The 14,437-nt window shown below is 35.5% G+C and overlaps 1 protein-coding gene across 9 annotated transcripts in view; it reads right to left on the reverse strand.

The window, feature by feature from the left end:
- grin2cb (glutamate receptor, ionotropic, N-methyl D-aspartate 2Cb) overlaps positions 1 to 14,437 on the reverse strand; it is a 133,771-nt gene that overhangs the window by 88,013 nt on the left and 31,321 nt on the right. For all 9 annotated transcript variants that reach the window (XM_073918598.1, XM_073918600.1, XM_073918604.1 and 6 more), the window contains one exon: positions 2,198 to 2,636. In XM_073918598.1, the coding sequence (XP_073774699.1) occupies positions 2,198 to 2,620 (423 nt within the window). In that variant the 5' untranslated portion in view covers positions 2,621 to 2,636. The remainder of the gene's footprint in view (positions 1 to 2,197; positions 2,637 to 14,437) is intronic.

A 14,437-nucleotide genomic window follows, 5' to 3' on the forward strand; every position in this document is an offset into this window, starting at 1 on the left:
AGTAATCAGTGGAAAATGGGGCACAACTGTTGGGCGGTGGTTATACATCATAAAACCTATTGATTTCCACACCTCACAAAATCCTTTTTCCACGCAACTGTTCAATAGCGTATCATTGCAGGGAGCTTGCTAGGAAAACACACAAACCACATGCACATGCTAACATTTTGTCAACCTCTCAGCAGTTATTTTAGACTCACTGTGTCTAATAAGAACTGCGAGAACAGCGTCTTTGAAATTACTTTACAGATACCCCTGATTAAGTCTTGATTTGATATTTGAAATGCACATATGATGGGTTTCTTTCATGCTGTGATGGATATCTGCTTTGTCTGAGTTGTATCTGTACTTTTCATTCAGATAAACAGGCTCACAACCATGAAGGCTAAGATGCACTGTATGCTGACATACATATTGAAACTTGCTTTATTTTGAAGATAAAGAAATTTAGGTTTATACTGTAAGATTTATATACTTATATTATATACATTATTTTCTGTGTGATTGTTGTCATTAAATTCAGCATGTGAAATTATGTAACATGTTTTTATGATTTTGTTTTGTGTATTATTTTAGTTTAATCACTCATATTTTGGCTAATTCAAATAATGTAACTGATAAAAATACAAAAAACCTTTCAATATTTTAAAGGAATTTTCCTCACTATAAATTTAAAATAAAAACTAAAATACAAATAAACATTACATAAACTAAAATCTATATATTTAATATTAATACATATTCATAAAGATTGATATAATAATTAAAATTTTGGCGACGCAGTGGCGCAGTAGGTAGTGCTGTCGCCTCACAGCAAGAAGGTTGCTGGGTCGCTGGTTCGAGCCTCGGCTGGGTCAGTTGGTGTTTCTATGCGGAGTTTGCATGTTCTCCCTGCTTTCGCATGGGTTTCCTCCGGGTGCTCCGGTTTCCCCCACAGTCCAAAGAAATGCGGTAAAGGGGAATTCGGTAGGCTAAATTGTCCGTAGTGTATGAGTGTGTGTGTGTGTGTGAATGAGTGTGTGTGGATGTTTCCCAGAGATGGGTTGCAGCTGGCTGGGCATCCTGGATGCCCGTGCTGGATATTTGGCGGTTTATTCTGCTGTGGCGAACCCGGATTAATAAAGGGACTAAGCCGAAAATAAAATGAATGAAATAAAACTAAATTAATTTAAACAACTAACAAATATAAATTTAACTAACACACATAAATTTGTTTTTTTTTTTTCACACAAAACTTTTAGCTGCTACTCACATTTACAAAATATTTGGTTGTATTGAAAACAATGTAATAAGAAACAGAAAAATAAACAGATGAATATATTAATCAATTTTTTATTTATTAATATCTTTATTATTTCATTTAAGAAAAATTGGTATATGTGTTTAATTGTTTGTCTGTATGTTTTATTTTGTTTTTTACTGTTTGTCAATTTGTATTTCTTTATTTACAATTTATTTTTTTAAATACATTCAGGACTTGACATTATTTTTTTTTTTTTATCACCAGCCACTGTGGTTAGTAGTCTTTCAACATTATTAGCCACTCTCCATTTTCACTAGCCACAATTTTGTTGTTGGGAAAATATATTTTATATGCATAAATTTGACTTTGGCATGCTAAAATTACTTGATTTAGATTTTGTGTTTGTGTCCATCATTCATTTTACTTTTCTGTATGTTGTGTATTTCCTTGCTCAATGAGCATGAGCAAATATGTTGTACTTGTATGGTGTTGCATTGCAATTAGTTCTTATTTCACATAACTTTTCAGGGCTCAACATTAAGGGTTTACCATTTTTTTCTCTGGCAACACCAAAAAATAAATAAATAAATAAATACCTATTTTTAGCTACAAATTTTAAATAATAATAATAAAAAAATGATAAAATATTGGTGTATATATATGCTTTTTATTCAACAAAAATTTTCTTTAAAAAATGGCATTTTAAAAATAATTATCATCATGTATCTAAGAGTATGCACAGTAATCTGTCCAGGCTAAACAGCCCTGCATACATTGTATGTTTACAAAAGCTTTATGAATGATTTACACAAAGATTTGTATTGCTCATGTTTCATTCTGTGTGCATTTTGAAATAATAAAAAAAGAATTAATAAATGGTCTTTTTCTAAAACTTTCTTCCTTTCAACTGACTGATCTCTAAGATCTCCCACTGACATCCTTTCAAACACTTACTTTATGTGGGATGACCACCGCTGAACCTCCACTGATGCCTACGATGGGGATGGACGTCTGAGAGGAAACAAAGTCTAAGATTTGAGCCACGGCCTCAGAGTCCACGTCGTCTTCAAACACCACGCCGTGAAGGCTCTCCGCCGCCATAGTCTGACAGAGACGTGTGAGTAAAGCTCGGGGGTTTGTGTCGTTCACCAGCACGGTGATGGGGTTCACTTCTAGCGGCATGTCAAGGAAGTTTTCTGGACTCAGACGGCCCTTGATCTCACTGTGATGAGCCGAGCCGCTGAAAACCACAGCCACGTTGACCGAAGGTGGGCCAAAGAATGGACGTCCCCGGCAGCGAGGCACTACATTGAGTAACAGATGAAAGAAGAAGAGGAGCTGAAGAGAGGGACCCAAACACCCTCGAGGAGTGGCCATTTCAGCCTCCTAGAGCCTGCAAGACAGAGAAAACAATTGTTACTTTTTTGTATAATGTCTGACAAGTGTTCTTACTATATTACACGACACAGGTTTCAAATACAAAAGAAATAATTCTAATGCATTGTGTCTTTTTATTTACATAAAATTAGCATTCAAAAAGAGGTTTGTGAAATGTTGCCAACTCCTCCTGTACTCAAAAATGCAAATTTGTGAATACAAGAACAACATGCACATTCACACTACATGTTCAATATACAGCTGAAGTCAAAATTATTAGGCCTTCTGTAAATGTGTTTCTTTTTCAAATATTTCCCAAATGATGTTTAACCGTATTTCCTATAATATTTTTTCTTCTGGAGAAAGTCTTATTTGTTTTAGTTCAGTTAGAATAAAAGCAGTTTTTCATAAACAAAAAAAAAACAAAAAAAACATTTTAAATAATTGCCAAAATTATTGGTCCCCATAAGCAATATTTTTTTCAATTCGATACAATGACTTGCCTAATTAACCTAATTAACTAGCCTAGTTAACTGAATTAACCTATTTAAGCCTTTAAATTGCACTTTAAGCTTGAAAAATATCTAGTAAAATATTATTTACTGTCATATTGGCAAAGATAAAAGAAATTAGTTATTAGAAATTAGTTATTAAAAGTATTATGTTTAGAAATATGTTGAAAACAATATGCTCTCCGTTTTTGTGAGAAAAATATACAGGAGGGCTAATAATTCTGACTTCAACTGTATGTAACAATCTGCAAGTGGAGGGCATGTCTTAAAGCTTCACTGGAGGGCATTATACACCGTTCTATTGTTTTTCACCTGGACTTAATTTCCCAGAACTCTGTGCGCTAATTACACACCCACGCCTGTCTCACATTATCCAGACTATTTAAGCCACACACCCTCTGCACACATCCTTTGCAAAGTGTTCTCTTTGCTTGGCTAATACAGTTGAAGTCAGAATTATTAAACCCCCTGAAGTATTAGCCCACCTATTTATTTTTTTCCCCAATTTCTGTTTAACGGTGAGAAAAAAAAATTTCAACACATTTCTAAACATAATAGACAATTAAAAACTGCTTTTAATCTAGGCTAAATAAAACAAATAAGACTTCCTCTATGTGACCAAATATTATTAGACATACTGTGAAAATTCTCTTGCTCTGTTAAACACTATTTGAGAAATATTTTAAAATAGAAAAAAAAATTCAAAGGGGAGCAAATAATTCTGACCTCAAGTGTAATTTCAACTGTTTTCTTGTTTTTATTGTTGTTCCCCTGCCTGTTTTGATCTTGGACAGTCACTTGGGCAGCCTGCCCTGACCGTTGGCCTGTTTGTTGACCTTGCCTGTTTTGACAAGCCTTATTTATAACAAACTGCATTTGGATCAGCAGCTCTGTCATCACACACTGTACTAAACTATACAGACATGCTTGTGCTTGAATACTTGGCAACCAAAATTAAAGACTACAATAGTGCTGATGTTTTGAGGGTTTGTTAGGATCCATGTGAATGGGAAACATTTTGACCAAGTTGCTGTCAGTAAACAAAACATTTTTAAAAAGCAGTACATGTCATGTAAACATGTGCGGGTATAATTTATATTTTATTATTTTATAATTTATAATTTATTAATGCATAATTTATAGGTTTTTAAAAAGTGTTTACTGCCATCCCACATAGAAATCTGATATATGGCAATTTATGAACATATACTCATATACATTTTTTATGTCAAACATATTTCAAACTATTGCAAAAATTGCTTTCATGTGTATTTTTTTAACTATTTGAATGTTCAGTGTTCATATAAGTTGCATATTGGACATATACTTTATACAAATGAAATCCATATCTTGTATGTCATATATGATTTGCATACATTTCAATGTACATGTATGAATATTTCTATATGGGACTAGTCAGAAATAACTTTAAGAAAACTTCTCCACACTTTATAGTGTACATTTAAAGATTAAATAATTATATTTTATTATAGTTTAAATATTTGAGACGCAGAGTGCTGAGATGGGATTTAAAACTATGAGTGTACAGTTTTGTTAATTGTATGTCTGATTGGATTAAAGATTAAAAACCCTTTTTACATGTACTTCTGTTGTTTAAATTGAGCAAAAGTGACAGTATATATTTCCTCTAATTGTCTGCTATAACCACTGTTGATATTCCACCCTGCCCAATTATTGTTTTATTTAGGGTGCTTCCACCCGGCCACACTTTACCCTCTCACTTTGTAGCCTTCTTAACCCATCTGGCTAGGCGATTAGTTCTTCTGAACCTGAAGAGCCCTTACCCTACTTCTCACACTTGTTGGATAAGAAATGTTCATTTTATGAAGTTAGAGAAAATTAGGTACTCTCTTCACACACCTAGCACTATTTTCATTAAATTGTGGTAGCCCCTTGGCAAACATTGTCCAAAATCTTCAGCTTGACACTGCTCCTTCTGATTGAGTCCCCACTCCCCAACTCAGTACTGGATACTAGTTCTGGTCAGCACATGGCAGACTTGTTTTTTTCTGTAGGTAAAATTGCACTATTGTTTCTTTTTATTTGTTTTTTATTATTTTATTTATTTTATTTTATTGCTCAAAATACTCTTCAGTGTTTTTGCTTATTGTAAAATGTTTATGTTGTCCTTTTTGTATTGTGGTAAACAACGTATGAATAAAACAGTATTAAAAAGTGACAGTAAATACATTTATAATGTTAAAAAGATTTAAATTCATAAATGCTGTTCTTCTAAACTTTATTCAAACAATACTAAACTAAAACTCTGCTTTGTTGTAGTAACACTGAATTACATTTTAAATTATTTTTACAATGAAAACAGTCACTACATTCAAAAAAATGTAAACTGAAATAACACCTCAAATTAATGCAACCTTACTAAGTACACAAAAAAAACTACTTTAAAGAGCACTACAGACCTTAAACTTCAGATCCACAGTGTATATTTACATTATTTTAATATTTTTATCTGTTTAGACTTGCAAATGAGTGACAAGCAGCAGTGATTATTGAGTAATATTGATTTCTGTGCATTCAGGCATGACAAGATGAAATTAGGACACAGTGTTGCGGCGCTGTGAACAAGAGCAATAAATAAAAAGCACTGTTGCAGAAATACCTCTGTTCAATGTTTTATAAACAGGATATGCACATTTAATATGCCGCAAGTGTTATCCACACAAGTCAGTCATTTCACAAATTTACAAACCAAATATTTGTGTTAAAAAGTAACTGAATACTTAAACACACTAACTACATGTGAATTATGCGATTTAATCATTCAAGCTGAAATATTTGTGTATTCAGTGGCCAGATTTGAAAATAAAACCCAAGTTATTTAACTTCGCTTTGCTATATACGAACAGCACGCACACAATATGGTCAGATTGTCTCATGTAGCGAACATACAAGTGTGCTGTAATGTATAGTAATCCTGTGTTTAAAAAGCGTTCACGTGGTCTGAATGGCTATTTCTGTCGTCCATAATCTGGGATTGCATGTGTTCTGGTCACAGTGTGCATGCGCCATTGTGACACAACAGGCCATTAGCAAGCTGAGTGGGAGGTTTACAATGAGTCCAGCAGGGAATCACATCTAAAGTCAGCTCTCAACACTTCGCAGGGGCCGGTCCCTGATCTCGCAACCTGCAGATGGTGCGAGTCATTAATAAAGCTCACCTTTAGTGCGAAAAAAGACAAATGCGTGTTTAGCTTTTTCAATTCACACCACTGCAAGTCTGTGAAGCACTGATATCTATAGTGCATAGGTCTATAGCATTTGTTCATCTCGATCTTACAAGTGACTTTAAAGTGTTGTAATTTCAAGAAACAGGCCCTTAGGGGCGACCTCAGGTCAAGTGCATTACTGGTAACTGTGGGGATGGAGCATGATAGTGATCTCAATAACTCTCCGGGTTTCTGGGTCGCAGCTGCTTGGAAATGAACCAGCAACCTTTGTGCTGCCAGAGCTGAACTTATTTAACTGTTATTGCCCCAGTATAGTTCAAGCAAAATCAAAGAACAAACTCATGTGATGGCATTTTGAACAAAATCAGGCCAAATTAAAGTTTTATTTGGGGAGTTTGAAACAGCTTGAAAACTTTCTGGAAGCTTTCTTGAATGAACAACCTCTCATTGGTCAGTGGCAATTAAGAAGTTTTGTATCTCCACTTTTTTTGTTGTTGTTGTAGATAAGTCCCTGTCTTAATAATTAATTGACTAAATAGTTCTTTAGAATAATTTATTAGGAGGCTGATTCATTTAAAAAACTAAGCAATTGTGTGTCTTAATGAATGGATTACTGAATCACTAGCTATTTCTATGCAAATGTATTTGTTGTATAAAAAACAATGCATTAAAATTGCATTATTGCACATACTGTAAAAAACAGTCATAAGATTTTATCTCAACAGATGTGATTGTATATGTGGAGTAACCAATGCGATCTTTATCAAATCATCTCTTTTTTTTTATAATTCAGAAAATTCTAACTCTCTTTGGTAACACTTTATTTAAAGAGGTGTCCATAAGACTTGTAGGTGTTTATGAAACCTTTAGAACCATGACATAATTGTATTATGACATATTTATAACTGCTAACCCATACCCCAACAAACTGACATAAACAAATACATCACAATCGGTCTTTATCATTGTCATGACCACTTGATATTACCAAAACAACATAATGGGCTCTATTTTAATGATCTAGGCGCAGTCTAAAGGGCACGGTGCAAAAGCATTAAGTGCGGATCTACTTTTGCTATTTTAAGGACGGAAAAATACAGTCTGCGCACTGGCACATGATCTAACAGGGTTGTGCTCATTCTCTTAATGGGTGATGGGTGTTTTTTGAGTATAACATGCATTAAACAAATGAGTCTCATCTCCCATTCCCTTTAAGAGTCCGTTGCGTCACGCCATGGAGCATTTGCTATTAACATGGCGGACTTTGTAAGTAAAAAAACGAAATGCTTATCTAGCAAGAAAACAGACCATTTGCAGTGCGAGGATAAAAAACAAGCCTCCTCCATTCGGCCTCTTTACTTTACTTTTACTCTTAACTTTTTTCCTTTACTTTCGTAGATAAGGAATAGGTGAAAACTCACTCCACTGAAGACATCCATTAGCCTACATATTTAATTTAGTTTGTTAAGCGCAAAGATTTGTTTTAAAACTGTTTCTAAATTCAGTTCTGATTTCCAGCAAATGAATAAATGAACAATAATAACTAAATGTGTTATGTCCAAAACCATGTCCTATGTTCTTATGCCCCAAAACACCTTATCTCCAAAACACCAAGCATTATACAAATGCAAATTGACAGGAATATTATGAAAGCCCTCCGAGGTGAAGAAGGCATGGAGGCAGTGGTTTTTATATTTATGTAGAAAATTTTTTTTTTTTTGTAACATTTTAATTATTTTCATATGTAAAGATATTTGTGTATTGATGTACATCCTGTGTGTATTAAGCAATGTGTAAGCATTTGGACCTGCATAGGGACTCAATTAACACGCTCTACTTTAGACCAGCTTATAGTTGGTTTATGGCGTGGTCTATTTCAGTTTCTCAAATTATCAACGCGCCAACAATGCGCCTTAACGCACATCCTTTTTAGACCAGCACACCCATGAGTCAACAAAGTGTTGCAAATAAATTTGCTATTTAAACAACATGCCGCAAAACATGAAAATTAGGGTTGTGCTGGTCTGAAAATAGCAACAAATAGTGCCATACACTTCTTGCGCTGGATGTATGATAGGCCCCAATGTGTCATAAATCTGTCATAAACATGATTTTCATGAAGGCAGTAAAATTTTGTTATTGATATTTTTCTGTTTCCTTTTTCAGTGGAACAAACTGTGTCATTACAATGTCTCACTAAAAGTGCAAATACTTTTTAAAATAATTTTAAGAGCATTATTAATATCTAATGACATTTTAATGACAAATTCAGCCTTTACCATTGTGGTTGAGGTAAAAAATATTAATGATGCTGTTATAAAATTTATGACATATTTATATATTTGTCTATGTTAAGTTGTCATAACATACAACATCATCTTTGCTATTAAAATGCCATAACTGAGTGAATGACACTTAATGACAGTTGTCATAACCATGCATAAAATATCATTCACATTCATATGTCATGTCATGATTATAAAGACATTTATATTATAAACACTCCTTTAAGAAAAGTGTTTCCAATTATTTTCTATAATAACCTCCTATATTTGTCTGTGCTCTGAAACATAACACATCCAGCCCTAAACTCAAAATAACAACTTTCATTTTTATCATACATATATATTGATAAAAGGTTTGCCAGATTTCCCACTGTCACAACCCAACATCAGCACCAGTAGCTCAAACATGTTGGCGGGAAATCTGTCAGAAGCTGTGCAGTTGTGTTATCACTTCTTTACCATACCTGCGAATGCAGCACTTTTTTTTGTGTTTTGATGATTCTGCATCGACTGCGTGAGTTGATGACAATCCCATGCTTTATTAAGACAAGAAAGTGTTGAAGTGTATGAACCACCACCACCCGTGTCTAAAAGTGCCTGCTCAAGCTCGATGTTTGTGTCTGGAATAAAGGCCGGTGGGTAGTTTTAATGGAATTCACGAATACATTTGTTTTATAAACTTCCGTTGTGACATATACCTCGCATGCATCATACATGTGCAATTGAATGTAACTACTAGAATGCCAATAAAGCTGTTTACATGTAACGTGAAATCAGGGTAATGGGCAAAAAAACTACTTATTCTGATAGGATTTTGCTTAAGCCGTTGTGACCTTTAATCAATGAAAAAATGGATCTAATGTGTTTACATGACATCAAACATATCAGCTTATTTAACATAATTGGTTTAAGAATGTGCGTGCACTCACTGATATTTAATATTCTGTTATCAAGAGGAAAGTGTACAACAAGTATTTACATATTTATCTAAAGCTGCAGTGTTTGGTACAATTCATCTTTGGTTCAGGTTTTGCTTGGCTTGGTTTGCATGCTTAAAATGGGTTTGCACTGTTTAAAATGGGTGAGATCATTGCTTTTTTTTTTTTTTTTACTTTTTTATCATGCAAAAAAGAACATTTACAAAGATACAATATGAATAAAGAGACAAAAAGGTTACATAAATAAAACTCCAGAAAATGAAGTAAGTTTAAATGATTTACACCAAGAACCCAAAAGTGTTCCCAATCTATATCACCAATTACATTATCCCCAAGACCTATGCAAACAGGTAAAGAGATCTGAGAACTATTATTAACTAAGAGGATATCTTTGTTTGACATAGAACTGAGAAGAGTTTGGTCAACAAAAAGGTCTTTGTCAAAAATAAAATAATCTAAAGAACATTTAGCCAGGTTTGACTAAAGGTATACACAATTAGGAATTGCACCAAAAACAATGTATTCTTTGGGGGGAACTGGAAAAGAAAACTGATGCAGAAATTCTTCATATGAGAAAGGGATACCAGTCATCCAAGAGCTCACTAACATGAGATCGGCGCACCGTCTCTACTACCATCACAGTAAATTTGAAATAAACAAAAAACACAAACCAGTCCACAAAACAGAGGCAATGAATGTAATAGTGTTCTAGAGCAGTAGTTTTCAAAGTGGGGGTTGGGACCCCCCAGCGGGTCACGAGACAATGAGGGGGGTTGCTTGGTCATTTCCAAAATTCATTCATTCATTCATTTTCTTTTCGACTTAGTCCCTTTATTAAACTACGGTTGCTACAGAGGAATGAACCACCTATTTATCCAGCATATGTTTTGCGCAATCCATCACTGGAAAACATCCACACACACTCAATCACACACATACACTACAGATAATTTTAGCTAACCCAATTCAATTATACAACATGTTTTTGGATTTGTGGGGGAAACCGAAGCACCCGGAGGAAACCCACACAGACACTAGAGAATATGCAAACTCCACACAGAAGTGCCAACTGACCCAGCCGAGGCTCTAACCAGTGACCTTCTTGCTGTGAGGCGACAGCGCTACCCACTGCGCCACTGCGTTTCCTCCGGGTGATTCGGTTTCCCCCACAGTCCAAAGACATGTGGTACAGGTGAATTGGGTAGGCTAAATTGTCCGCAGTGTATGTGTGTGAATGAGTGTGTATGGATGGGATGGGATGGGTTGCGGCTGGAAGGGCATCCGCTGCATAAAAGCATGTGCTGGATTAGTTTGCGATTTATTCCGCTGTGGCGACCCTGGATTAATAAAGGGACTAAGTTGAAAAGAAAATGAATGAATGAATAAAACTTACATGCAAACAAAAAGCCATCAGCCTTTCGATTTTTTGGACATGGATGATGATCTCCAAGTGTCGTTCTCAATTAATAGACTTGGGCCTATTGGTACTGCATGTGTTCATCATTGTGTGCAAGGTTTATATATTTATAACCATCTCAGAGAATATTTGGGGTCGTGAATCACTGGCATTGTTATTTTGGGGGTCGTGGGCTGGAAAGCTTAGGAACCCCTGTTCTAGGGCAGTGACTGCTGCCAGCTATTTAAATATTGTGCGTTTGTTGTTTTGTGCCACAAATCCAGCTTTAGTGATGATTTTCTCTGACCAGTCGGTGATCAGCAGTGTATTTATCATGTTTTGGTAAATGTTTGGCTTGCTTGGAACCTCACCCAAGGTGATACTAAAAAAGGTACCAGGTACAAGGGAAGTCGAGATCCGATCATGTGATCGGAAATTAGGCCCGATCACGCAGTTTCAGACTCGATCAAAAATGGACGTTACCTACCGATCAGGACTCAAACCAGAAAGCGTGAGTATGTCTGCAGTCTGGAGGTATTATGAAGTTGATGACCACAACATTGCCATAGTGTGAGATATGTAAACTTGGGATTGCCTATCAGGTATTTTGAGTTAAGGTGCTGTTTGTTTTTATGTTAGATTTTCTGCAGATTTACTGTTGCACTAAAGTCCAAAAGTGAAGAATTGGTGTTATTTATTACTTGATTGTTCAAGCTACCTCACAGAAGTGCTCTGTTTGTTAACAGAGTTGTTGATTGTTCAAATAAGGTGAAGTAAAAAAAAATAAGGAACATTCTCGATCTGTTTCTTCACTCTTCTTTATTCTTTTTTATGTATTATAAAATTATCGGATTGGGTTTCGGTATCGGTAGATACTTAAAATCAAATGATTACTCGAGGGCAAAAAAAACCTGATCGGGACATGCCTACCAGGTACTATGTACAGAATGCAGTATAAAAGCCCCCAAACCATAACATGCAACTCTGTACTATTCAGTGGAACAGCATCTGAAAGTACTAGTCACAAAGGTGCTGTAGGGTTTTTACCGCACAGGCACTTCTTTCTACCCTTAAGCGAAGAGTGAAAAGATCTTTGCTATGACTAAATCAGGGCCTTTAGGCTTTACTTCTAAGTGTGTTACAGCACACACAAGTAAATCTGGCTTGTAAAACAGAGCAAGGACTTTCTTCTCAACAGCAAACTAAATCAGCATCTGATGAGACACACTTGAATTAGAATCTTAAAGGTTAGACCCATCCATCCATGCCAGCAACTTACAAGTGTGACACCACAGCCTATTAAACTATCAGAGCTAGCTGTTGGACCATGGACTGTAATTACTATGCATGATAAATGTTACACTCGTGTACCTTAAAATGCCTCTATGAACACATCTGGCTGCTAATAAACCTAATTGCCATGTTAAGGGTATGTTTTTTTTTTTTTTAATGTGAGTATTTGGTGGTCCGCTTCATGATTTGTACTGTTTTGCTACAGACTTCGTTAGCAGTTTTTCCTACCAAAATAGATCCACAACAACTTTCTGCACAAGTGGTAGACATATGGTGAAGTAAGAAAGGAGATGTGCATTTCAATTGCAAAAGCAACACAATTAAACACAAGGCTTGCCATGAGAGACCCCAGATGCTCAGAAAGAGTTAAAGCCGTCATGGTCTCTGTCCTCGCTCAATTTTTTTTTTCTCCTTCCCTGTCTGCTTTAAAAAAATCCTTATTTAAAAACCCTGTTCAAACTCCACTCAATACAGGCAAAGCATCAATGAGCAAATTTGTATGCTCGTAACTCAATGAAATCCTCACACTTACCCGAGCAGAGTTAACATGGCAACAGCTGGAGTTTCAAGAGAACACAATAGATAGGGGTAAAAAAAAGTGTTTTTCATTTCAAAAATACACATTCATCTGCACTTCTGGTGCTATGGAGTCCCTTAATACACACTCCAATCTCACTAATTTGTCTACTGTGTCCAACAGTGGAAATCATTTCCATCCTGCAGTATGTCACTTGATGTTTTCTGTTTAAGCCTGAAAATGGTTATAGGATACATTGATAATGGTTTACTGTTATCTTTTTTATTTTGTTGTTCTTTTGTTATTTACAGTCCAATGTGGGTAAATTTGACTAAAAACAAAAAGGTGTTATCTACTTCAAACATTTTACAAAAGTTAAGCTGCATGTCAAACATTGAAAAAAAGTAACACTATATTTTGATGGTCCATTTAAGTATTAGTAGACTGTCTGCTTAATATCTGTTGATACTGCTCCTTCAACAGACATTTAACTCATTATAAGAAACTTTGTAAGTACATTAACTTACACTAACCTCAACCCTAACCCCAAATTAACTCTACTTATAATATATTGAGAATTAGTTGCAATGTAACTTAAATTCAACAAATGGGCCATCAAAATAAAGTGTGACCGAATAAAATTGCTAAGACATATTATGTATATGATAAAAAATATATATTGTTCACAATTAATTTCATTACCTTTTCTTAGCTTTCCTATTTGTTCCAGGGTTATAAATAAAACTACCAAACCTACATTTTACTTAATTATTTTATTTCAGCTAGTTGTATCTAAATTTGTATAAAATTAATAAAAATGTAAAGGATTACACTGTAAAGCTGCAGGGTACCACACAATTCCTTCATGTTATCCCAACACAAATTGTTTGTTACATTAATCATTTTTACAATTTAAGTAGATTGAATATGAAACAATGGCACAGTGGCTTAGTGGTTAGCACTGTCACCTCACAGCAAGAAGGTTGCTGGTTCAAGTCCCAAGGCAACAGTAACTCAAATAACCACTCGTTACAACCGAGGTATGCAGAAGAGCATCTCTGACCGCACAACACGTCCAACCTTGAGGCAGATGGGCTACTGCAGCAGAAGACCACACTGAGTGCCACTCTTGCCAGTTAAGAACAGGAAACTGAGGCTACATTTCGCACAGGCTCACCAAAATTGGACAACGAAAATTGGAAAAACGTTGCCTGGTCTGATGAGTCTTAGTTTTTGTTGCAACATTCGGATGGTAGGATCAGAATTTGGCATCAACAACATGAAAGCATGGATCCATCCTCCCTTGTATAAACGGTTCAGACAGCTGGCGGTGGTGTAATGGTGTAGGGTATATTTTCTTGGCTCACTTTGGGCCCATTAGTGCCAACTGAGCATCATGTCAATGCCACAGCCTACCTACTGAGCATTGTTGCTGACCACATCTATCCCTTTATAACCACAGTTGGTTATAACTTCCAGCAGGATAACACCATGTTATAAAGTGCAAATCATCTCAGACTGGTTTCTTGAACATGACAATGAGTTTACTGTACTCGAATGGCCTCCACAGTCACCAGATCTCAATCCAATAGAGCACCTTTGAGATGTGGTGGATTGGGAGATTTATGGATGTGCAGCCAACAAATCTGCAGCAACTGCAGGATGAT

Source organism: Danio rerio, chromosome 12, assembly GCF_049306965.1.
Source record: "Danio rerio strain Tuebingen ecotype United States chromosome 12, GRCz12tu, whole genome shotgun sequence".
Taxonomy (NCBI): domain Eukaryota; kingdom Metazoa; phylum Chordata; class Actinopteri; order Cypriniformes; family Danionidae; genus Danio; species Danio rerio.